At 38.4% G+C, this 26,023-nt stretch overlaps 1 protein-coding gene across 4 annotated transcripts in view; it reads left to right on the forward strand.

The window, feature by feature from the left end:
• The window catches only part of ZPLD1 (zona pellucida like domain containing 1), a 112,766-nt gene extending 87,717 nt beyond the window's left edge, over positions 1–25,049 (forward strand). For 3 of the 4 annotated variants that reach the window (XM_030020885.2, XM_030020886.2, XM_030020888.2), the window contains 10 exons: positions 1,580–1,693; positions 6,927–7,147; positions 10,237–10,418; positions 11,090–11,162; positions 14,764–14,861; positions 15,507–15,587; positions 16,449–16,620; positions 18,023–18,131; positions 21,146–21,175; positions 23,155–25,049. In XM_030020885.2, the coding sequence (XP_029876745.1) occupies positions 1,588–1,693; positions 6,927–7,147; positions 10,237–10,418; positions 11,090–11,162; positions 14,764–14,861; positions 15,507–15,587; positions 16,449–16,620; positions 18,023–18,131; positions 21,146–21,175; positions 23,155–23,330 (1,248 nt within the window). In that variant the 5' untranslated portion in view covers positions 1,580–1,587 and the 3' untranslated portion in view covers positions 23,331–25,049. Of the gene's footprint in view, positions 1–1,579; positions 1,694–6,926; positions 7,148–10,236; positions 10,419–11,089; positions 11,163–14,763; positions 14,862–15,506; positions 15,588–16,448; positions 16,621–18,022; positions 18,132–21,145; positions 21,176–21,738; positions 21,841–23,154 lie in introns of all 4 variants that reach the window. The other variant, XM_030020889.2, reaches the window with a different exon arrangement.
• Positions 25,050–26,023: the final 974 nt, after the last annotated feature.

A 26,023-nucleotide genomic window follows, 5' to 3' on the forward strand; every position in this document is an offset into this window, starting at 1 on the left:
AGTGCTGTCAATCTGTACAGGCATCTAACAGAAAAGGAGTAGAGGGTCAAAGACTGCTTTCATTTAGAGTTTTGTATCCACCTGAAACTAAAAGGAGGTTGCATTGTTGCTATAGGTTATGCTTTGAGGAAGTTGTGCAGAACTTGCTAGCAAAACTGCTTTTGGGTATGAGAGCAAAAGTTATACCCGACTTCCAAAACACGCATGCTTAGCAGGAAGTTAACATTTCCAATTCTCCAATTTTATTCCATATATGTCTAAGCAGAATTACATGAGTGAATGGCTGGACTGACTTTTTAGTAGACTTTGGCTCAGTGTTTTATTGTAGTTGGTTGGTGTGCCAAGAAAGAGCTCTTGGGAGTGTCACCTATGAGTCTGTCAACACAAGGCTTTAAATCCCAGGTTTGCGTACTCTGTGAGCCTGATTTGAATACTAGTGGAAGCCTTTCTATTAATTTGAGCAGACTTTAGCTCAGACTGCTGTGTAGCTACGAAAGATCCACTTAAGATTGAGGGTTTGTCTCAAATGTTCTCTCCGTTTGCTGTTGTCTGCTCTTCTCAGCAATGCAGGACAGCCACTTGCCATGCCAGATATGTCTGCATTTAGGTGTGCTGCATCTATGGAGTTTACAAATGTTCTTTGATGTCCACCTGGAGAAAGGTGATGATCAGCATCTTTGTTATCCATAGTCTTAGAGAAAGCAAACCTCCTAAATCTTAGAATTGCTTAGTTCCTGTCTAGGCAAATGGAGAGCATTGCAGTGTTTGAGGTCCATATTGGCAGAGATATTTTCTAGAATTACAAAATCTTATTTAAAAAAAAAAAATCAGTAACACTTGGATTCATGGACAAAAATCTCAATATTTTGGGATATTTTTGACAAAAGCATGAATCAGATATATTTTTGGTTGTGCTAAATACCACAGGTATTACACCTTGGAATTTTCCTCCCCAAAGGAAAAATTACTCAAGACACTAGAAATTCATGTGTTCTTATCTCCTGGTCTGGTTGTCAGATACAATTCAAGTAGATGCAAGTGTCTGTGCCAACTCTGTACATAAGCTCAACGCAATTGCATGCATGCTTCAAAGAACAGATTTTTGGCAAATAGATACGAACTGATTTTTATTCTAGTACCTTGAGCCTGAGAATTGCTCAGCAAGGCATTTATCTGTATGGTTTTCGAGGACTTGGCTAAAATAAAACTATTGTTCTAAGATGTCTTTCTCAAAGAATTTTTACACTGAAATGTCAAAAAAGCTGTTGGAGTTTAAATATTTAAGCAATGCTAATCTGTCAATCTATTTTAGGGATTTTTTTTCCTTTGATATCATTCTGGAGTACCTTTTTTGCCACAAGTTATGATTAAAAGCTGTAGAAGTTAATAGAAATTACACATTATACTCAGAAGTAAAGAAATGGGCCCTGCTGCCTGTGGCCTCTTTCCCATAAGCTTGTGAGCTTTATCCCCAATTCCTTTGCTGGAGACCATAACCTCCTGAGTGGTTAAATGACTGCAGTAAGCATCTTTAACACAATGAACAGATGTGTGTAATAACCACCTAATGTTTTGCTAGGTTTTGCAATGGAACAGGTATGGTTACTGCTCCTGCTGACGATTAAAGTGCTTTCAGTGACGGCTCAGTTCAATGGATACAACTGTGATGCTAACCTCCATAGCAGGTTTCCTGGTAAGTGTTTAATAGACTTTTTTCTAATGGCTTCTTTATTGTCTTGGTTCAAAGCAGTGCTTATTTTTAAATACAGAGCTTTAAATCTGTCTGAAGCCTGGGGGTAGGACTCCACATTAAGTGAGTGTTAACTATCTCAGTGACAATGAAACTCCTCTAGTGTTGCACTTTACTTTCTTCTTAATTGCACAATGGGTCAAATTCAGCCTAGGAGCAAGGAGTACAACTCACCTCACATCAGTGGGGTTTGACCTGCTTTTTCCAGAGCTCTATCCTGTCCAAGAAATGTCCAGAGATCATGTTGCTGTGAATGTTCTCTGTAGATTCAAGAGTTTGAAACTTCCGAGTTTTCTTTCATGTTTTACCTGGGTAAGAGAATATAATTATGTCCTTTTTATGAAATAAAGAAATATATATCTATTTTTGAGCAAAATGAAGTTGATGGCAAAACTTAGTGCCTCACTTCAACATGAAGTACTTGGCTAGGGGCAGGTGAAGCAATGGGATGCATCTATGTATGATGTACACTCATGCCTCTGTGAGAAAATGGGAATTAAGTTGTTTTGGGGACATCAGATGTCTGGAGCTGTTAATACAATGAGAAATAGAAATGACATTTCAGTCTTAGTGACGTGTATCAGGGCTTACTCAGCTAAAGAATGCTTTTAGTTTGTTACATTGCTTATCCTTACTGCCTCAGTTGTTTCTTGGACACAATAATAGTAATAAAAAAGGCTGTGAATACTGTCTCGCTCACATCTTGTGTTTCTGAGGTAGCAATTGAATTGAACAGCATAGTGATGAACTCTCAGTATAGTATTACACTGTAATACCTTTCAGTGTTGTTGCTTTCTGAGTAATAATACTAGTTTTGATTTTTTTTCAGGAAGGATCAGCTCTTTTATTAAACTTAAGTCAGCAGAAAGCCTACAGTCTGTTTATTGTTTCCTGTGTTACCACCACACTGCTAGGTGCTTTGTTGACTTAAAGACCAACAGTGGTTTGATCCTTTTTCACTTAATCGATGTGAATATGAAGAGCAGAGAAGTAAGACATGCAAAGAAGATCAAATATGTTGTTTCCATCCCTGACAAAATCACTTTTAACTGAGTATTTCACAAACTACTTCTATATTCCCCTTCTTAGGTAAAGTTTTACAGGCTGGCCTCGGAAGTGTGAGTGAATTGTGCCCACCTGCCTCAGACCTACCTCTTGTGGTTTTTCATGTAATTGTTTTTCTGTTTCAGGCTTCTTGAGAGGATTGCAACAGCTAGAGGGAAGTTTAGATTCCTCTTTCTGTGCTTTTTAAATTTTTCTCTGGTCATTTTTTGCACCAGCCCTGTGCCAAGGTTTTATATTTGCAATGTGATACCCGTGAATTGAATCCAGTTCTTATTGTGGGTACTTAGGGGCCTCTTGCAGTTCTGCCTCATAAAAAAGGGTCATATCAGATTCCATGTCTGCCAAATCTCAGGGACTTAGGAGAAAATCTGTTTAGGTTACAAGTAAACATTTTTTTTTAAGTAAATGCTAATCACCCCACACTGCCCGTAGGAGCTGAGAGTAGAGTCCTGCTCTTCCTTGTTTGTGATCTCAGGCAGTAATGATTCAAAGGTTGGAATTTAATCAACAGTCTTAGTGCTGATTTTGAGAGATAGGAAAGAAAAATAATTCTGCTTCTTAGTCGTGCATTTGAGATGGAGGTAAAAAACAGAAAACCCTTTTGTCCCTAAATTTGACAGGTATTATTTTCAGTATGCAGAAGGGACTGCTATGTAATGGGCTGTGGCTAGTGGAGCTGAGTGAGGCTGCTGGAGCTCGGTTTTCTGGGTCCGAGAGTCCCAGAAGACGGGTGAAAGCATCTCTGCAGGGAGAAGGGGCTCACTCTGGCTATGCTTGCTTCCCCAGCACTTGGCTCAGGCTGTAGCTTTGAGGGTGCTGGCCTCACCGTCTTCAGAGTTCAAATGTAAGGGGAGTGGAGAGAGGGAGGTCAAAAAGGAGAATGTTTCAAAACCAGTATCTCTCCAGGCTGAGATACTGTTCACAGAGCCTGTTTATGGATACACTTTCTTCCTGTTCCTTATTTGTCCCGCCCAAGAAATCTTTGTTGTTGTCAGCTGAAATTCCAAACACGGGGTGAGAATGGACTTTCTTGCAGAGGTCTGTGGTGTGCAGGTACCAGAGAAGCCATTGAGTTTTGAAGTTGTCTGCTCTTTTTCTTTAAATGTTGTGAAGAACAGAAGTTGTCTTTCAGCAAAGATGAGAAATTAAGCCTTCCTAAAGGAACCTTGGAGCTCATCCATTTTTCATTTGTGCTTTTATCATTCATTGCTTAGGTGACTTCTTGCATAGGGATGGTGCTGCATAAATAGGATGATAAATAGTCAGGCAAGACTTTTGTTTCTGCAGTTTGCAGGTTTATTTTAGAGTGCAAGTACTCAATAGCTGGCAGGGATGAAGAAAAAACCCATATTTGGTACACTGAAAATTCTGTGACTTTTTATACCAAAAGCTAGATGTGTTCTAGAGAGTATGTAATAAGGTTAGATCCTGTCATCCTTCAGAGAGTTATCTAGAGAAAAAAGCTTTAGTTCTGCATTGCAGTAAAGCGTAGCTTTTAGAAGGCTTTTGGGGGATGGAGCCATAGCAGCCTGGCTGTCTTCAGGTGGGAAATGCAGAGTTTTGATTCAGGGGGCTCTTGCTGTAAGTACATACTGAGAACATAATAGAAGCTAAGAAAATATTGTAGCTTTTTCACGTATGCTATGCATTTTAATTCACTAGCAAAGCAGCAATTTGATCAAAGAGGAGGTTCGTGCAGAGAAGCTGGTTTTGCACTCTTAAGTGTCTTTGCACACCTCTTCTGGTGGAATGACTTTTATCAGTGGTGTTCTGTGGCAAACTCTTATTCTCTGCAGGTTTTTCGCTGCCTGCTCTGGGGCGAGTCTTGGCAACATGTGGAAGGGTACCATAGCAGAAGTGGGCAGTGGAGCTATCGGCATTTGTCTCATGTTGCCATGAGCCTGTCCTTGATTCAAGATGGTCTCTGTTACTGTAGTATCTATCTACCTCTTAAGCTTTACTCTGTTTTGCATGTGACACTGCTGTGAGTACTGTTGACTATAGGTAGCTTGTGTGATTTGAGTCAGAAAAGCCAAGTGGTTTGCCTGTATGGAAACTCTGTGACAAAGAGGTCATTACATTTAAGGCTCTATCAGCTGGGTCACCTAGCCTTCAAACCATCTCTCCTCTCTTACTCGGAAAACCAGAAGCTTTTACTGCAGGAATGCAAATATTTTTTGTTTAAACTTACACATATATAGGAATAATATTTACCTTTCTAAATTCACAAGAAATGAGCTAGATGTTTAGCATCTAAAGATCTATTTGCACCTAGTTTCAGATTAATTTCTAAACAAGTAACATTGTTTTAATTCCAGAATGGACTAATTTGGCAACAATACTTCCTTGTAAAATAGTGGGCAGAAAAGGTTCAGTCTGGAAAGGTTGTTTATCCTCCTGTATAGCACAAAGGTTGTTTTTGTACTGTACGGTCTCATTTCCTTTAGTGTCAAATGAGAATTTTGTAGGCGGTAATGATACCTTAACCGGTAAAGTAATATCCTGCTTTTTAAAAGGCTTGAAGTGAGTTATAAAATTAACTGAGCTACTTTATATTACATCCTGCAATTTGTTACAATCTGACTGTTTGTGCATTGGTCCAAGTGTAAAGGTGCACTTTGCCATTTGCCTTTTTGTACTGTTCTCCCTTAGTATACCCATTAAATGGTTCATAACAGTCCTCATGTAGTGAAAACCAAGGCATGCTTCTTCTTGATCTTTGTACATTATATTAGTGGAATTATGTATATGTACTAACCAGGAGAATTTCATGCCAAATCACTTCAACTCACGTCTTGCCTCCAGTACCTTTCTGCCCAAATTTACACCCAGTAAGTAACATTTATCACCACATTATCTCAGGACTGAGTTTAGCCTGTTATTTCCTGCACTTGATTGTTTTGGCTTTAAAGCCACCATTAAAGCTGTCTAAATTAAACTGCTTGTGCTCCTGTACCATGGGGGAAGAGCTAGTTCATTGTAATGGAGATTTCATTTCCTCTCTGTTGTGACAATGCAGTGAAACAATTCATTTCAGCAGGCTTAATGGTATAGTATTGACTGAAGTTGTTCTGCAATTTTTAATAGCACTTAATCTTTAAGCAGATGTAATAAATGAGTTGTTATATAAAGGAGTAATGTCTGTGTTTAACATGGTGCAGTATGTCTTTTTGTAAAGCACTGGGAGAAAAAACCAAAATAGCCCCCCCAGTCATCTACAGACACAGAAGAGCTTATAGAAAAGCTATGTTATAGCGCTGAAGCAAAACAACCTGTTGCTTGTGCCTATATCCTAATCTGATGCTTTTCCATTGAAGTACATAAAAATCTTCAGAACTTTCAAATAAAAGCTCAAAGTCATCCAAGAAGGTTTTTTTGCTGTTGTTCAAAAATTGATCAGTTGTAACAATTGCTGTTTTCTAGGTCTTTCGTATTGTCATAATGTGCAGAATGAAAGATTGCAAGACGCTTTGTAGTATCGATCATTGTCTTTCAAGAGCCAACTGATTTTTCATTAAAGCTAAAGTTGATGTTTCTTAAAAAAACTCCCAACTTTAAAGATATCATAATAAATTGCTCTGATATGCTGTTGATTGTACTTCAAAGTCTGCACAGCCTGAGACTGTGGTCTTATACAAAGTGGACTCCAGACAACCTCAGACAAATGCACCTGACTTCCATGCCAGAGTGGGCTGGAAGGCAGAGCTTGGCCTCCTGAGTTTCTCAAAATTGCTGGAAATTTCTGTTCCAGAAAGGGGCTGTTTAATCAGACTCCAAATATTTAACCACTTGCTTTTGTCCACTCTGTTGCAGTGCTTTGGTTATGAATGTGCTACTAAATGGTTTGCTGGGGAATTTTAGAGTAATGGTTTTGTTGCGTGGTAGACTATGTTACTATATTAATTCTTATTTTTTCTTTAGTGAAGTTGTAGAGTCAAATCTGTTCTTCAGAATAATGCAATTCTGACCTTTTTACTCCAATATTTTGCTGTGTCTGAGGTCTAAAAATTGATTCAATCAGAAGTTACAACACTAGACTAACTGCTACAATAATTACATGGTGATTAGTTGAAATACATCTTACAATGTCTTTCCCTGTATTTTCTTGCAGCTGAACGAGATATCAATGTTTTCTGTGGAGTACAGACAATTACTATGAAGATAAATTTTTGCACAGTTCTTTTCTCTGGTTATTCTGAGACAGATCTGGCACTGAATGGGAAACATGGGGATGCCCACTGCAGGGGTTTCATCAATAACAACACTTTTCCAGCAGTGGTCATTTTCATCATCAATCTGAGTACTTTGGAATCCTGTGGAAACACTTTAGTGGTAAGACAAAGTCACAGTGAAATTGTAGCATGGCTGTTTATGCATAGGATCAAGCGAATGGCCTCGACAGCATTGTATCTTTTACAGATAATGTTTACTTTGTCTTGCCCAGTTAGCAATATATTGCATACATCAAAGAAAACTGGAGAAAGTAGGTAATTTATAATCCTGATTACTAATGAGAAAATGTGGTGGGACACACATTTGTCCTCTGATTAGAAAGTATATTTTTTTCCAGTAGCAAAATGAGATTTTTCCAAGCTGTTTTTAAAACTCTTGCTGAACCTTCTCAAATACCCACTTGAAAAATGAAAATAAAATATTTTTAAGAGTGGGTTAGATAGAGGAGAGTTATAGTCTGGGTACGTACTTCTGTGCTCTCATATGAGAGGGGCTTGCTGAATGATCTTTTATGTTCTGTGATAAGGCAGTGACTTCAGGCTGAATGTCACAGGGGACATAGTCTGGCCAGAGGGCCCAACCCACAGTAAACACGCCTGCTAGCTGTGCCATGAGGTTTCACACCTTCTTGTAAGATCTCAGCTCAGTATGGAACTGTCTGGCAACAAACTGAAGTTTTCAAGCAAATTTTGAATGTTTTACACCCCCCCCCCCCCAAAAAAAAAAAAAGGGCTGTCTAACCTTTGCACTTAATTCATAACAAAAAAGTCAAGATGTGGGACTGAAGTTCAGATTCGTATGTTCAGCTCTGATCTCAGTGCGTGGTCAGTCTGTGCTATGGTGTTTTGCCATTTTGCCTGGTGGTGTGACTTCAGTGTCTTCATTTTATGTTGCTGTTTTATGCATGGATAATGCACATCTTTGTACAGCTAATGACTAAATCTAATCCTTAGCTGTGGGTGAGTTTTTGGAACCAGAATCTGATCCAGGAGCTGACTTTGAAATCTGTTTTGTATCAATATAATTTCATTTTCTTCAGTGAAGCACTGTCTGAATGGGGAGAGAGGGGGAAGTCATGTCTCAAACCCTCTAAGTCAAGGGAGAGGAGAGTTGTACAGTTTGTGTGTATATCACACTGTACAAGCAGTGATGACTTCTATCAAAGTATCTATGAATAACTTACAAAAGGAAGTGTAAAAATGTATTATTTTTAAGGTTTATATTCTATCTGGAATTCATACTTGCACTTGATGATACCTGTCAGTTTTTATAACAACCCCCCCTGTTTTGTTGCTAATAATTTTGCAAAACTGGGCTGAAATGCTCGATATGCTCTGTGACCTATTTACCTCAGGCTGAGTTTTCTTTTAGAATGTCAACAAAAACCCAGTTCGGCAAGTTCAAGATCCTCTTTTCTCATTTTCCCTGAAAAGCTGTAGCATTCCGATGACTTGCAGTAGAAGAATTTGCCAGGAAGCAACTTCTTCCTGTTCCCGTGGAGTCAGTCACATTGTAAACTCCCTGAACTTGCTATTTGATTATAATTGTATGAGCTTCATGTTTAAAAACAAAAAAAACCCCACAACAGTCTGGTAAGTCCAAATAATTGGAGGTCCCCATGAAGCCCCCCACAAGGCTGCACAGGATACAAAGACAAAGTAGCAGCTGCTAAAAATATAACCAAAAATTCCCCTCATCCTCTCCCAGTTTACGCATGCTGTGCCACAAACAAAGAGGATAAAGGAATGGGGAGAATTTCTTATCATGTTCCCCACACTGGAGTAGCACAATCCCATGCATTTCTTGGCTGTGTTTCATAGGAAAGACCTTAAAACTCATTTTCAATAAAAGTAAAGGAAAGACAACAGTTCAGGCAGAACTCAGGTAAAACCCAGGTCTGTCTGTAATATGGCAGACACAACTTTTTATTTTCTGGGGGTGCGGTGGTGAGGAAGCTAAACAGAGCTGTAGTTGGCTATACTACCTTAGTGCTCTAACCTATGTTTTATCGGCAAGGAACAGATCCTAGAAAATTTGACATTCATAATTTTCCTGCCATTTAGCAAATGATTAGGTATACTATTGACAAAGTGCATGGCTGCATCTGTCTTCTAGCTGTTTTTTCTGTAGCCAAAGAAATCAAAATACCTACTGTGTATCCTGTGCTACTTAGTGCAAAATGTTACAACTCGTGTGCACCTCAGGATGATTCTTCCATAATGAAATGTCTTTTTAAGAAACTGTGTATTCTAAAGCTATTGAAAGCATCTGTTTGCTAATACAGTTATGCAAAAGAAATGCTACAGTGGAAGTCCAGTGCCACGTTAATTTGCCTTATTGTGTATGTGCCTTCTGAGACAGTAATTTGTGACACTTATCTGCTGTTTTCAAACCACCCCCTTATTCAGATCAGTAGCTACAGATGGAGTGGGGCTGGGCTGCTACCAGGAGGAAAGAGTGTCCTTCAGTTTTCTGGAGAGCTGCATGTTATTGCTGGCTCTGCACACTCTGTGAGCCTGAGCAACACAGGATAGCACGTGTCCAGGGACTGAATTAAGGTTGCATTGGCATTAAGGTTGTATTAATTTTCAGCTCTTGCTTTTCTGACAGTTTTTCTTTGCACATAGTTTATAATTTAGATTTAGAGATGTATAATGTAAACAGAAACACAGACTCAAAGTTCAGCTATTTGGCTTGTATCTGCTTATGAAGTACATTGGTTTTGATGTGTCAAAAACAAAGCTCAAGAGTAACAGTGTTGTTTTTGTGAATGAAATTGCTTCTGTATCGGCTTTATTATTGAATATGGAAGCTCATTTTAAGTTCACATTTTTTAACCGTAATAAAGTTCCTTCAGCTTTTCCCAGTAAGTCACGTGAATTCATTGGGAATACTCAGGAAAAAATTACCTACCAAAAAAATATGCTTCCAGGATTCATCAGTTTTTTTCAAATGTTGCTCAAGTCTGTGTTTTAAGAACAGGGATATTGCTTGTGAACTGTATATGCATGATTTCGGGGAGGTAAAAAACAGAACACAGGGAACATGTTATTAAACTAAATTAATTTTTGAAGGATTTTCTGAAGATATCTCTGGGTAAATTATGGACTAAAGTATCAGTGTCCTTTGGTATTTTTTGTTCCACAGTTAACTTTCTGATAAGAGTAATTTTCTATCTCCCTCAATAGGTATCCTCAGCTCGAGGTATCAGTGCTTATGGAAATACCTCAGTGGTACAAATAGGTAATGTTTCAGGCTATATTGATACGCCAGACCCACCAACGATTATCAGCTATTTGCCTGGGCTTCTGTACAAATTTAGCTGTAGCTATCCGCTGGAGTACTTGGTTAACAATACCCAGCTTGCTTCGTAAGTGTGCTTTTCATTTCTATGTGTTTCATTCCCATGTTTGTGTAAGGGCATATATATGTGTATATATGCATGTACAGCTAAATATATGCATGCCATAGCACTATTGTTAGCATAGTAATTTTTAGTTGTGCAAGAGTAAAGGAGAAGGAAAAAGCACTGAAAGATGCAAATGAAAAGAAAATTCTGTAGCATCATTGTATGAGATAATGCAGTTTATGAAGAGCTATCTTTATGAAGAGAGCCTTAGATAATGTGAAAAACTTCCCTTAAAATTCAGGTGTTCTGATGACAAAATGGTAGCAGCAAAAAAATGGAAATTTTTCATGAAATAGTTTGTAAGCATGTGAATATAGAGTGCAAGAGAAAATATTTCCATGAGTAAACCTTGTACATCATGAAAAGTGGGTTCCTTTTGTCACTTTGCTTCTCTGCTAATTATTTTTCTGATTTGTTTTTTCAACAGTATCCATTACTTTCTGCATAGTTAAGGTTCTGTCAGTGTTTCCACTATAAATTCCTATTTCTGAAGTTTATAACCCAAATGCATGAATTAACTCCTTGTGATATGACTCACTGAGTTTTTCTAATGATAAAAAACACTGAAGTATATAAACACAAAAATGAAATATCTTTCTTCATGATGGTTTTGGTTTCTGGTTCTGTTGTAGGTCATCAGCTGCTATTTCTGTAAGAGAAAACAATGGTACATTTATCAGCACTTTGAATTTGTTGCTTTACAATGTGAGTATAAAACACAGTAGTATGACCTGGACTAAATTCATCTCAGCACTATGTAGGTACAAGCTGGATTAGCAGAGCCAAAGTATAGACTCCTCTTCATTATTTGCTTTTCCTTTTCCACTCCTCCCATGAACTAGACCTTTCATCCAGGCATCTTTCATCTCTGAGTTCCCTTGTCCTTTTTGTTTGCATGTACCTGTTGTATTTATATGGCTGGTCTTTGAGGACACACACAGTCTTTTCGTACTGTATTTGTATAGTTCCTCAGTTTACAGCTCTGGCTTTCAGGTTGTAGTGTTATGTGACTAATCCGTTGTAGTAATAACAATCATACTCTGGAGTGCATGTTTGCTCTTGTGTTTGCATTTATTATGTTTATGTGTATGTGTGTGTACATATTACTATATATGTGTGTGTGTGTATGCGTATAGGTACATTGTACTGATACAGAGAGTAATCTGTAGAATTCTGTAAAAATTTTCCAGTCTTGTTCCCTTAGTAATAAACTGTAGCACTTTTGCTGGGGTATTTTTATGTTCAAGCCTTATCAGAGTGTTTTGATCTTCTGTAGTTGTAGTGAGGGATGTGGGATTTATTCCAAATCTATAGCCCACTGCACTTGTTGCCTCATTGTGTGGACTTTCAAGATTTTAAGGGTTAATAATTTTAACAGCTTTCAACTAAACTTCTTCCATATGTTTTAGATAATTTAACTTGAATATGCATTGTTGTAAAAGCTTTTACTACGTAAATATGGATGGTGACAGTAAAACATGAAAAATGCACGGACCTCTACTTAAAATTAATCCCTGAAATGATATTTTCATGTTGATTAAAATTTTTATTCATACATTTTAAATACCTGATTTAAATATCAATTTTTCAATCTATCAAGCATCATTTTTGTAAATTATGAATCCAATTTTTTGCATTATTATTCATGCCATCGTGATGCTGAGTTATAATTCATGCAACTGATTTAAAAGTCAATGCTTTATGCTTTGAACATAATGAGCTATAAATATTGTAACAGGACATTTTCCAACAGCATGCTTAAAAAAAAAATCATGTTTATTTGACAGAGGAGAGCTCCAAATAACAACCTATAATCTGTTAAAATGAAGATTATACTTCTCTCATTTTTAAATAAACCTGTGACCAGAAAGATGGGGAGAGGTGAGGGTAGCCAAGTTTTGTCAGTCAGGACAAGCATTGACCATGATGTGTTTGCCGCCTTTCAGGGCCCAATTCTGCAAACAATCAGGTATAAATGCTATTGAAGCTCATACTGAGCACTTCTTTTCCTCAAATGCTACATGCCAAGATGGGCTTTCATCCTCCCTATCCCAGTGAGTTTACAAGTTGACCATGAACAGTGGTGTCTTACTCTTCTGATTTCAGTCGTATTACTCTAGGGAGTAGCACTAGCATGAGTAACATTACTAAGGCTGGCAGATTCAAGTGATGGATATGCCCTTCTGGTTCACATCATGGGGCTGGGTGTATATACAGCTTGTGCATTGCCTAGTTGGGAGCACCTCTTGGGACACCCATGGTCTTGTGAGCTCTGATTCTGTGGGCTTACTTGGTCCCTGTTAGAGAGTCCTGGTTTTGGGAGGGGCCTCGAGGCTTCTGTCCACCCTTGGTATTGGTGAGGGGTTGTGTACAGATGTGGCTCTTGACTGCGAGCAGCCATACTTTCAAACTTTAGCTATAGTGTTATTTCCTAACATTGACTCTTCATCTTCTAGACTCACCTCCATCTTCCCTTACAAGGTGCTATTTACATTTACTTTGTGGCGTTAGCATGTGTTATCATTGGGAAAGACAAGAGGAGCCATTATGATAGACTTGGAGTTTAATAGCAAAATGTTTAATGGGCTTTCACAGAGCCTAAGCGGCTATGTGTTTTTAGGCCTTCCTGTAAATGTTTGTCTAAATAAATAAAAACTACTCTTTAAGAAAAAAAGAACAACTATGGAATGTAATAGTGAAGGACTTGCTGTAGACTTTTTAATCAGTTGCAAAATGTGAGAACGCTACATGTTAGAGAAATGTAAAGTTAATTTTAAAGAAGGCAAACTTACCTCATCTCACTTGAATAGATCTTCAAGGACTTGCTCTGTGTATGTCGCACAGCTTGTCTGTGTGTGCATGTGTACCTTCCAAGGCCTCTGATGCTGCAGAGATTGAATATTGGGCGTGCTGTGAATTTTGGCATTGTTCCCTTTGAAAAAAAAAACCACCCTTGATTCTCTGTGCTTAATCCTTCTTGTTGCTGTCAGCTGCTGCTCTTGGTCTTGCCTGCCACACTGAACCTGGTCAAAATTCTGTTTTACAAGATTTTTTCTTGTGTATTGAGTGTTTCAACCTCTCACAAGAGGTCTCACCATGCTGAGTCCCTGTGCTTTCTGGATTAGCAAACTATTTGACATAGGTGATGTTACCAGTAAGTGCATTTTGATATGCTGAATTAACGTCTGTCACTGAGATCTGTTTCATGGCTTTGTTGCTAAAGTGACATTAATGGTTGTCGTGGTTTAACCCCAGCTGGCAACTAAGCACCACACAGCTGCTTGCTCATACTGCGCCCGCCCCCCCCCCCCCCCCCCCAGTGGGATGGGGGGGAGAATTGGGGGGAAAAAAAAATAGTAAAACTTGTGGGTTGTGATAAAAACAGTTTAGTAGGACAGAAAAGGAAGGGGAAATAATAACAATAGAATATACAAAACAAGTGATGCACAATACAATTGCTCACCACCTGCTGACTGATGCCCAGCCAGTCCTAGAGCCGTGGTGCCCCCTGGCCAGCTCCCCCCAGTTTATATACTGGGCATGACATCATATGGTATTGGAATACCCGTTTCAGTCATCTGTCCTTGCTGTGTCCCCTCCCAGCTTCTTGTGCACCCCCAGCCTCTGCTGGCAGGGCAGTATGAGAAGCTGAAAGAGTCCTTGACTTAATATAAACACTGCTTAGCAACAACTAAAACATCAGTGTGTTATCAACATTATTCTCCTTCTAAATCCAAAACGCGGCACTATGCTAGCTACTAGGAAGAAAAATAACTTTATTCCAGCCGAAACCAGGACAATGGTTCAGCCTTTGAACAAGAAACCAATAAAACAGCTATATCTATGTAGTAGTATATGGGGAATTCCCAACTTTTATGTTATATACAGCTTTTTTGAAACGGCTTTTTTCAAATATTAGCATTTAAATGAAAACGTTTATTACTTGTTGGCTTCAGCAAGCCAAGCCAACTTCCATTGAAACTACACTTTGTGTAATAGAATATGTCTGTTTTTCCAGACTACAGCTTAAGATATATAAAACCTGGTGGCATTGCTATCTCCACTAAATCAAATAACCTCAATAACCTTTGCTGGGAAAGGGTACTCTGTGACAACCGAGTTAAGCTCCTTCAGAAAACCGCAGTAGCTGCTCGGAGACTTCCTGAGGTGTCAGTGAATGATACCTTTTCTTTAATCACCAGTCCAACCACTTTTTAAAATCATAAATAGATTCCACAAAATAGTGGATGCAGATGAGTTGTTACAGTGGGATTTCTGGTACACTGAGGCAATGTTTGTTTTTCAGGATTCAACCTACAGCCAGCAGCTCCTTATTCCAAGTACAGGTTTACCTTTGAAAACCAAAATATATGCAGCTGTAAGAGCAACCAACCTTGATGGCAGGTACCATAAAGGATGTTATTTCTTGTCTTGCTTGCTATTCAGCTCTTGGTGTTGCAAATTTTTCTGATTTAGCAGCAAATGCCTTTCCTCATAGCTCTTTGTATGTCGAAATAACGGTTGGTGTTTGATAATCACTGCCCTCAGCCGGAGGGTATCAGGTCCTTGATGGTGAATGCGTATCTTGCTGCTGTCCTCATTATGAAAGTTTTACTGAATTATACTTTAAATCCTATATTGCTGTTATTTAAGAAAGGGCCTCTGTAAGATCAAGTGAGAAACTTTGGGGCTTTTAAAAGTGGGATGGTTTTGATTTCTAGTCGTATGTGGCCATGACTTCTGAGAGGAGGTATACAACGTGTGTTGGTATGGTGGTTAACTTGCATGGAACCAAATTATTTGATTTATACAATTCTGCTACTATGCTATGCTGTTTAGTTTTGTAAGTAGTGGGAAGAAACAGGTGATATACTGGGAATGCAGGATGACTTGTATGTGACCTGTTAAATACAGTAACTCAGCTTCAATGTAACAGCCTGCATTATCAGTTTGTACGCTTGCCTGTACTGTCTTTTAATCTTATCTCACTCTCCACCCCTACTTTTACATTGCCAGTTCCCCTCATCTATCACTTTGCTCCCTGTGCAGGTGGAATGTTTTGATGGACTACTGTTACACCACGCCATCTGGTAATCCTAGCGATGATCTTCGATATGATCTTTTTTTCAGGTAGGTCCTGTGCAAACCCAGTGTTTTGTGGGTCCTTCCTTTGAAAGAGTTATAAATCTCTCCAGTAGTGGTGTTCTGAACTGCCTGGAAAGTCTAAGCCATATTAGCAGGGAGGACCGAGGGCTAGGCTTACAGATAACATGTCAGGACTTATCTTGTTTGTGAACATAAACATGGAAGCAAGTGCAAATTCGTAAGAATTATGAAGATAGAGAAGCATATATCCAAAATGGCTGTACTAGAGATACCATAAACACTCAAACTGAATGGCTAAACTGGCCTTTATTTTACCAAAGGTACCCTTGTGGTGAATGACAGCGATATAAAACATCATAGACTCCAGTTCAGGGAAGCAGTTAAGCAAATGATTAAAGATAAATAGATGCTCCTGCTTCTGCTCCCAGTAATAACATTTATTTGAATTGGAACTTTGAAAAACATCTTGGCAGTATCTAAGATCAAATCTTATCAGTGACAGTTGCTGGAGAGATACTGTCTTCATCTGGAGTTACCTGTCTATACTGGTTAGCATACCTGATTACTTTTTGCTTCAGGTCTCAAGTTTCTTTGGGCACTGGAATTAAATGGTACCTTGGTTACAGCTGTGATGTTGCAAAACAAAACATAATGTTTTTGTAGGAATGCATTTCAGCACAGGACTGTGCAGCCCAACACGCAGATTGTGACTGCCCATGTAGCACATTAGGGCACTGTGTTCTTTTCCAAAGAGTTAAAGCACTGGACTTGCTGCTTAAGTTATCTTATTCTCAGCTAAGAGCTTCAAAATGCTAATACAGCTGCTTATCCTAGTTTTATAATACAGCTGCTTATCCTAGTTTTAATCTTCTTTACAAAAACCAGCTGTGACAAGGACCCGCAGACAACTATAATTGAAAATGGCAAGAGCCAAATGGGCCGCTTTTCCTTTGAGGTGTTTCGCTTTGTGAAGCACAAGAACCAGAAGATGTCTACGGTCTTCCTTCACTGCGTGACAAAGCTGTGCAGAGCAGATGACTGTCCCTTTCTTGTGCCAGTAAGTTGCAGTAGATGGAAGTTGCTATTAATTATCTGGATATAAAATAGGCACACTGGAGTTATTCTGCATACAAATGCTATGGAAGTTTGGATGGTACAGAATGAAGACGATTATTCTAGAGGCTGAAGTAAGAATGTTTTTTGTGTCTGAAGGAATGTAAACCAACTGATTAAGAATAAGGTAATGAATATTGTCATCCGGAGATAGAATAATATTAGACCTGCAAAACACAGGTTGTCAAACACATGAGAAATCTCCTCTTCACCTTTTGGTCCTTAATTAATTTCTAAAATTAACAACTCTGAGACAGCTTCAGAGCTGATATTCTTAGTATAGCATCTAAGAAACAAGGTATCCACAGTCACAGTGGATAAATAGAAATATCTTGGAATAGAATTTATGGAAAACTTAAAGCTATAGTAAGTGGTGTTATACTGACAAGGAAAATTTGAAAGAGTTTCTGATAGTGGGGAAAAAAAAAAATTACTACATCCTCTATAGTTTATTACCACCTCTTTTACAGTTTGGAAACTGCTGTTTTGTTGAAATTCATAAAGTTGTGTCAACTAAAAAATTATTTAATTTTAGGAGTGTCAGGAGCAACAAATATGTTTTGGAAATTGAAACAAACATATAAACAAGAATATTCTTTCTGTGATGTCTTCAGAATGCAGCATCATTTCCTATTGAATGACTTTCTGTTTAGAATTTTTAAATGCTATCAGTTCAGTATACCTCTGACACTTTGTGCATTATTTTATACTTTTATGTTATACTTTTAAATAATTCATTATTTCTATTGAATTTATGTTCTGAGGTTTTTGAAGTTATTTCACAAGAAGTTGAAATTAAAGAAATGGTCTTGGTTGAAGCATACTTGAGTACCCAAGATTAAGGTAGATGATAAGTTAGAGATGTTAAAGGTGGATTCCAGATGACAGAGTGCTGGGGATTGTTTTACTGTGTGTCATTGCTATTTAGAACGCCATGGAAAATGTGCGAACTTTTAACTTGAGAAGCTTGCTAGAATAGGGATTGTAGCATGTTGCCTATACCTAGTCAAGCAAAACACATTTGCTGGGGAAAACCGTCTGTAAACAAAGCTTTGGGAAATTAACTACTGAAAATTTAATATACTATAAGATGCATCTTGTACACAACAGCAATGTAGTTCTGTAAACAAAGTGAGGCAAAATACAATGGGAAGCCAGGCATTTATAAGATACACTTCTAGGGAATATTGCAGCTGTTTTTATTGCAAAGTAATTTAATGCATACTAAGAAATAAAATCAAAGTTGTAGTATTGCTTATAAAAGAGTTTACATTAAAGCAGGAAGCACAGAAGGGCAATAATTCCATTCCACTCTGAAACTGTGATTGTTTTGATTAACTTCTCAGATTTGCAGTAACAGAGAAAGAAGAGACGCTGGTGGGAGGACAACTTGGAGCCCTCAGAGCACCTCTGGCAATGCTGTAATCTCTGCTGGCCCCATCATTACAAGGAGTGGTAGGAATGAGCAAACTTTTTCTGTGGACTGCAGGAATTTCAGAAACCTGGGGAAATGTTTTGCTGTTTAATATAAATTTACGACTTAGAGAAAGGGTGGATTCTCCCTGAGTTTGCTGGGTATTTTTTTCCCATACTGTTGGAGTCTCTGGTAGAAATTTTGAGCTAATATTTCTGTTTGGCTCTCACATGCTTCCTCCCTACGCCAGTAAAATCACTGTGGGATACTGTTATGCATATAAGGCCACTATAAAAACCCAAACTCAGTGGGTTGACTTCTTTTTTTTTTGTCAGATTTCACTGAAGATAATGGAATTTAAGGTACTGTGTTCAGTGTTGCAATTTAATTTGGACAGCTAATGAATATTCACTGTCACTTTCTATTCACCATTTCTTCCAGCTTCACCTGTGGTTTTTTTATCTAAGTGTGGCATAAAATTAATACATGCTATGCTTAGCCTTCAGCTAAAAGGAAGACATAGGACAAACACATTGTAAATTCTAAACAGAGTGGGCCAAAATCTGCTCCTTTAAATCCATGGTGAAATTCCACAATTTCCACTTTTATTGCCAAAGTGTTGTTTGGTTGTTTTTTTTTTTTTTAAAAAGGCAGCTCTAAATGCAACCTGCAGTCTCTGAAAAGAATTTGTGACTGCTGTTGACAAAATAATATAATATTTGAAAAAGTTTAAGAAATTCTGTTTACAAATATTTATAAGTAGTTGCAGTTAAGCAACTGATTTCAGCAGTCTTAGATTTAGGAAGCTGAGAGCAGGACTGAATGCTACCTAGGAAAAATAATTGAAACACTTGAGAACAATATCATTCTTTATGTGCAAAGTGGTTGTGCCCACATATACAAAGAGAACAACTGACCCTCCAGAATAGGGAACCATCTAGCAAGAGACCAATTTTAGAACAAATACCCTCTGTTATAAGAAACATTTCTGCAATGAAAATGAGTCTTTTTCTTCTGCATTATACATAGTCCCAATTGAGTTGCTGCTATCTGATTAGTCAAGAAAAAGCAAAAAGAACTAACTTCAAAGTTTCATATGTGAGTACTTATGGGAAATGAATGACAGATTTGCTCAGACAAACACGTATGCTAGAGAAATGCTGCATTAGGCAAGGAATGGAAACTAGATAAAGCTTGTTATATGAGCAACCCCTCTTAGGTAATGCAGCTTATGATTCAAATGCTGTGAATGCTATTTTTACAATTAAAAAAAAAGATACTCATTAATTACCTTTAAATACTGCATAACTTCAAGCAAACAAAGATCTGTCCACGGGTGTTTAATGACCCCAAAGAAAGGATAAATGATTTTATAATTTCTTGACAACTGTTGAGGTTTTTTAAATGATAACATGAATAAGGCTAGAAAAAGAAAATATTTTTTTTAGGTGTTTTCTACTTAAGAGATATGGCTAAAGCTTTTTAGATAAAACATATTTCTGCATCTCCGTAGTATGCTTTTGGAGCATCCCACTCCTCCTGACAGAAGGATGGTTTGATGGGAAGTACTCTGGAAATAAATGGGATTCGGTTCTGAACTCTGCCATGAATTTCCTTAGTGGCACTGAGCAAGTCCCTTAATCTGATTTGCACTTCACTTTTCCTTCTGGAGCAGAAAGAGGGGAATTAGTATTTCCTGTCCCTTCCCATTGTGAAAACAAGCACGTTAAAAATGTGAGGTTCATGAATACTAGAGTCAAGGAAAGAAAAGGGGGAAGGTCATGAGAGAACTTGAACAGAATTATCTGGTTTTGGATGAGGAATGCCAGGGTGCAGTGCTGGCTTACTCTGGTGTGATGCTGCATGGAAGTGCTTATACTATTTTCGAGACCAACTCTGGTCCAGCTTTAGTACAGATACATTTGTACAGAGCCCATCAAACCTTCTGCACCTGACTCACCATAGTACATATGCCAGTATTAGGACTGCAGTGGCACAGATGTGCAAAGCCTCACTTCCCTCATTTAGGCTTGTGCTGCATCTGCCCCGAGGCTGGTCCTCTGGGCATCAGCGTCTGCAGAGGCACGTCAAGTTAGCCAGGGCTCCCCATGACTCTAGTCACCAGTTGTTCTGGTAACAGAAGCTGTTCATGCAGTTACCTTGATAAGAACTGAATAGTGCTACTGCAAACAAGTAATGGTTCTTCTCCTGTATATTTCTGAACTCTTATTTCTAACATTTTGTTCTTTTCAGAGAAACTTTATTCTTGTTTGTTAATCTAAAATAAGTCATTACGGGAGACGTACAGAGAAGAAAATATTTTAGTCTCTGTGTATAGAAACAAAGCAGGTACCTACTTGTGAAGGTGAAATTGTGTAGCTTTTGATGGATGTCTCACTTAAACTTAGAAGACAGCTGCTCAAAACAAATGTATACGTGAGCTGTGCTTACAAGTTGCACAAAAAAGTAAAAATAGTGACAAGAAATGTAGCTCTGAGATGGACAATGGTAAGTGAGTAAAAACTGAAGACAAAATACAAATGTTTCCCTGAATATAATGCCACTGTGTAACTGTCAAGAGAAAAATGAGCATGGGGAAAGGGCATTTTTGCAATCATTTATGGTCACTGATGTATTTTTCCTTGAAAAACTCAGGTTAATTTTTTTTCCTATACAGATCTTGTAATATGATTAATAGTGAAGGGACTTATGTATAATATTGTGCTTATGCTTGTATTTTTATTGAGGGACAGAATAGAACTGGCCACCTTTTCAATTAAGAGTTTCCTGCATTAAGGTGTGGGGCTTTTTTTTTCCCCCCAGAATACTAAGTAACTTCATATCGGTGTGCTCACATTAAAAATGAAGCAATGTCATGTAATTAATGTTGTTCTTATTCTACCAGAGGTGCTAAAAGCTACTAGTCAGTGTTGCAAGTATAGCTGATGTGTTCTGAAAATAAAGCTAGGACTATCGGCTTTTGTGTTGCAAGGAGGGGAGGAGCTAGGCAGAGGTATTTGTAAAATATAATGCATCCCGTTTTTGTTTTATACAGATGAGACGCCAACCAACAATTCAGAGCTTGGTAAGTTAATCAGAATTCCAAGAAACATAAAAGAGGATTTATGAGTGAAACAGAACTCAGGAGATGAACCATTTTGATTGAGCTCTATGCACTGAGCTGGAATGTTTTTTCTTTCTGGCTTTTTTTTTTTTTTTTTTTTTTTTTGTAATTTAAATGAGTCAATACTGACATGCTGTAAAGAAAGCAATTGGTGAATGTGGAATGCTCAGTTTAATTTGTGTACCCAGCCCCACCAACGTAGCAACTTATAATTCGTATGATGGAATTGAAATGAAAATCTGTGGCTATGACATATGAGGGTGAAGGAACATTGCAACTGCCAGATGCAAAATCAGACTTAAACAGTAAAATTTGCTCATGCCATGCAGGAGTAGAGCAGCAAAATGATTATTATGGTGCAGTTCAGCTCAGCTGACAGCTCAAAGTCAGAAGAGCTCTGCTTCAGCTCCTGTTCTGGCATTTAACCACACAAAGAGCCTATGGAGAAGCTTGGACAGAACTTGTGGTCTGCTAGGGCAATGAAAGAAATAGGCTGCAGGGGTGATCAGGTCTTTACGTTTTAGGGTGCTTCTCCTTTGGGCACTTGGAGGACTTGCTTCAGCCTGTGTGTTACTGTTCTCTGCTGGTAACAAGGAGTAGCTAATGACTAAGAAAGGATGGTCAAGGTAACCAGACGGTCCTTTGGGCAATTCCACCTCTTACTTTGTCATAACAGGACTGAGCGGCACAAGCAACCTATCCTGTCTTCTGAACTCTAATACTATTTGTTCCCTTCTTTTCTCAGACCACATAAAAGCTGCTGCCTTTCTTTCCTGGCATGGAAACAAAGTTCTCCCTGTAATGAATTGCTGCCTGGTGTGTTCCTACCCATGGATATCATTAAAATAATAATAAAATGCGAATTCTTCATTTGCTGCACGCAGCTTGCAGTGTTAGTGGCTGCTACCTTTCCTTCCCATCCAACAAAAGCAGCAGCCCTCTCTTTCCATCCCAGAGCAACAGCCTTTCCTGTGCCTGTTGCTGTCCCAGTGGAGAGTGTAGAGGTAGAGCGAGGTGGGATTACTACTGTAATGGAGAGAAAGACAAGTAAGGTCAGAAGGCAGCACGGTGTTGAGAAGGGGAGGGCAACCTGATCAACAGAGCTGACTTTTTTTCAGCTTTGGTGAGGAGGGGGGAATTGATGATGTTGAGGGTAGGTGACTGCTTTTGGGAGGGGCAGTCTGGTTTCCTTTGTAGAAGCTGTGTTGTCGTTTCACCTTGCTCTCCAGTACTGCTAATGGCAAACACAGCTCTTAGGCAAACACACTTTGGTGCTTTGGGTAGCACCTACCGCTCAAATGTTTTGTTTTTTTTCCCTCCTGCTGGAAAAGGTGGTACAGGCTGGATGTGTGTGTTCCAGTATCCAGAAACCGGTCCATGAACAGCCTGTTGAGCTACACTAAATAGTAAATATGTTACCTCTACCTGAGAATTGACGAACATGTTAAGAAGCCTTCTGTGAAGGCATAGAGACAAGCTGAGAGTAGCTCAGATGTCTGGTGCCAGATATGCCTGCTAAAGATTTATATACATTTTGAATTGAGATGTGGATGATGATATCGGGGAAGAAATAATTTCATTAACTTGATTAGGCCACAAATCCTTATACCTCTGCCTTGATAGTTCTTGGACAATGATAGTCTTGCTTTAAATAGCACAGGTCAAGGTTGGTCACTAGCATATGACGAGTTTTGCCTTAGAAGTATCATTCCTCTCTTTATCCCCCAGCGTGATAGATATTGAAAGAACTAATAACTATTTTCAAAGTATATGTAGATAAGCTTTATCCAAGCAGACAGGTGCTCGTTCTGAAGTACAGTTTTAGTCCCTTCTTTGTAATTATTCTGTATATAGGGTGTTGTAATGGAAAGACAGAAGTGTTTGGCACTGCTGAGAGATTGTAACCAGATCTTACCTGTGCATTTTTGTTCTCCTTGCAGCTCATCCAAACGGACCTCCTTTCCAGCTGAACTCAGTCACCAGCGCACTGATTTCAGGCATTGTCATCCTAGGAATCACAAGCATTTTATTTTTTGTATGTTCCCTAACTCTTCTGCACAGGAAGTGGCCCAACAGTTCAGTCTTGAGTGGCATCCTAAACCCAGTTTTCAACTGAAAGTGGTGATTTACTTGCACTTTTTCTCTGAGGTTGCCTTTCTTGTCCATGAAATATGATACCATTAAAAAATAATATTAAGGCAACACTCCAGCTGTATCCAACTTCTATTCCAGCTATTCTATATTTGTAGATTTGCTAGATGTTGTTGTGTAGGTAAGCAGCAGTGATATTGGTAACAATCCTAGAAAATTATGAGAATCTCAATTGTGTTTGTGATCAGACTGTATGACATTATGCCCATGGGTGTGCTGACAATAGAGCTTGCATCTCCAGCTTCCCAGTAAGGTCTCAAAGCTGAAGATGCTGAAGGTGAGAACCTTTCCAAGTATGCCATTCTTATACAAAACCTGACACACTCAGAAACATTCATAAGTTCATAAATACCTACTAAGATAAGGATCACTTCTATTTTGTCATGTTATTTTTCACAAATTTGAAAAAACAATTGTGTCTCAGGAGGAACTTGTTTTCATCTATCTTGGATAAAAATAACCCCAGAGAGACTTATTCTAAGTGACTTTTGCTTATTATTCATTTGGAAATATTTTCTTAGATTTATCTTGCATTGAATTGTGCTGATATCATGTGAAGGACTTAATTTGCCTGGGTATCTTTGAGTCAAATAGTTGAGGGCAAACTGCAGTTGGTCCCAGGGAACAATGCTGCAGTTCTTGAGGTGGAAAAAACTTTTTCCAGCAAAATCATTGAGTGAGAATCAGTGACAGCTTTAAATCTAACTGATGTTCAGCAGAAAGTTAATTCTGCACAGAATTGCCACATCTGCAGCCTTCAGTCAATTTCTAACCCCAGGAACTGCTCCAAGGGGAAGAGTATTTCTTTTCCCCCCTGACTCCTTGAGCAGGCAAGTTAATACAAACAAGTAATGCCCAAATTTTCCTCATACAAAATTATTTTTTAGAGCACAATTTGGCAGCTGAGTGAAAGTCTCATTAACATCCTAATTTGTAAGGGCCAGTTTTGCCCCGTGAGTTTTGCAGTTCTCAGATAAGGCATTCCTTTCTACATGAAGAGTTGAAAATCAACGCTTATTTCTTTAGCAGATTTTCCACATGGATTAGACTTCTTCACTGCATGAATGAGGGGAAGAGGGCAACTAGAAGGATAACAGGCTGCAAGCAGTACTGTGCTGTTGACTCTAGTTAATCTGAAAAACATCAGACTTATCTGAAGTGAGTGTGAGTGACCAGGTGCCCTCAAACAGGAGCACAGGGCAGGGGTGTAGCTGTGTAGAATAGACAAAAATGCTGGTAATAGAGTCCACCATAGATGCAACATACATTAAGCTGGACTGGATAGACAGTTGGGATTTTGGTCACACATACAGCAGTTAAATTTCATTTTTCATGTACTGTATGTATTGGCCTAGAAACACCTCATTGATATTTATCATCATCCTGTGTTAACCATGTCTGTGTTCTCATTATTGTGATGCAACTGGCTAATGATCAGGGCTTTTTGGCTCTCAAGACTAAAGACAAATACAGACTTGTTCTCAGTTTTCTCTGGTCCTGCAAATGCTGTATAAAGGTCTGTTGTTTGTGAAGTCCACTGTGCTGTAGTGCGGTATCCCTAATAACCAATACTGTGCCTGTTTTCCTCCAGTCTTAATACCTCAGAAACATTTTTGCACTTCAGGGGTTAGGTCTGATGGCATGTAAAACATGATTGTTTAATAAAATTATTTGAAACATTTCAGAATGGATGCTTTGTCTGAACTGTTTTCCTCCCCCTGTTAAATTGTTACAGTTTTGTATGTGCTTACAGTAGCCTCATTCTACAAAGATGAAAACTGGACATGCTTTTTTAAGTCAGTTTGGTAAGAGCTTTCAATATATAGGATAAATTAATGTAAGTATAGCTTTACTGGCCTTTAAATGAGGGTGATAACCTCTGGAGATTTATATCCCAGTCTGGGGATAAATAAATTCGGATAATCTATTTTAATTTACTCATAAAGACATTCACAGAAATTCCATTAATGTAATTACTACTTCATAACCAGCAGCTTTAGCTGAAAGTTTCCAGGGATGGAGGTAGCTATTACCATCCTTAGTAAGTCGTTCCAACAGTTAATTGCTGTCTTCAGTACTTTTTAAAAGACTGTTTCTAATGTGAATGTGCCCAGCTTAACTTGCCAGCCATTAGAAACTGTAGTGCCTTTGTCTGCTAGACCAAGGGAGACCCTTTTTCTAACACAAATCTCAGATAATTTGTTTAAGACCACAAGAAAAAAAAATAGTGCATGGTGTTGCAACAAAAAAAAAAAAAAAAAAAAAAAGAAAATCAAAAGCTGCTGATATAATATCATACTTGTCCTATTTCAGTTTCTCTGTATTTCTGGAATGACACTTTGTTGCTTTTATATAGAGGAAAATAATTTACAGTAATTAACAAAGACTTGTTGACCAAACTTTGAGGCTTGGGTAGCCTATTACAAAAATGGAGTTGTTGCCCAACAAGATAATACATGAAATGTTTTTCTTATGTTAGTTAAAATTTCTGGAGTGGTTTGTTTTTGTGAAGAACCAGGTAAGATGTTGTTCTCTGTGTAACTTCTCACGTGAAAATTATTAGGTACCAAAGGCTGATCCCACACCAGTTAAGTTAGTGAACAGAGTTCCCACAGTCTTCTGTAAGAGTCATTACTGAGCTTGCTATGGATTGAATGT

Source organism: Aquila chrysaetos, chromosome 7 (assembly GCF_900496995.4).
Source record: "Aquila chrysaetos chrysaetos chromosome 7, bAquChr1.4, whole genome shotgun sequence".
In the NCBI taxonomy this organism is placed as follows: domain Eukaryota; kingdom Metazoa; phylum Chordata; class Aves; order Accipitriformes; family Accipitridae; genus Aquila; species Aquila chrysaetos.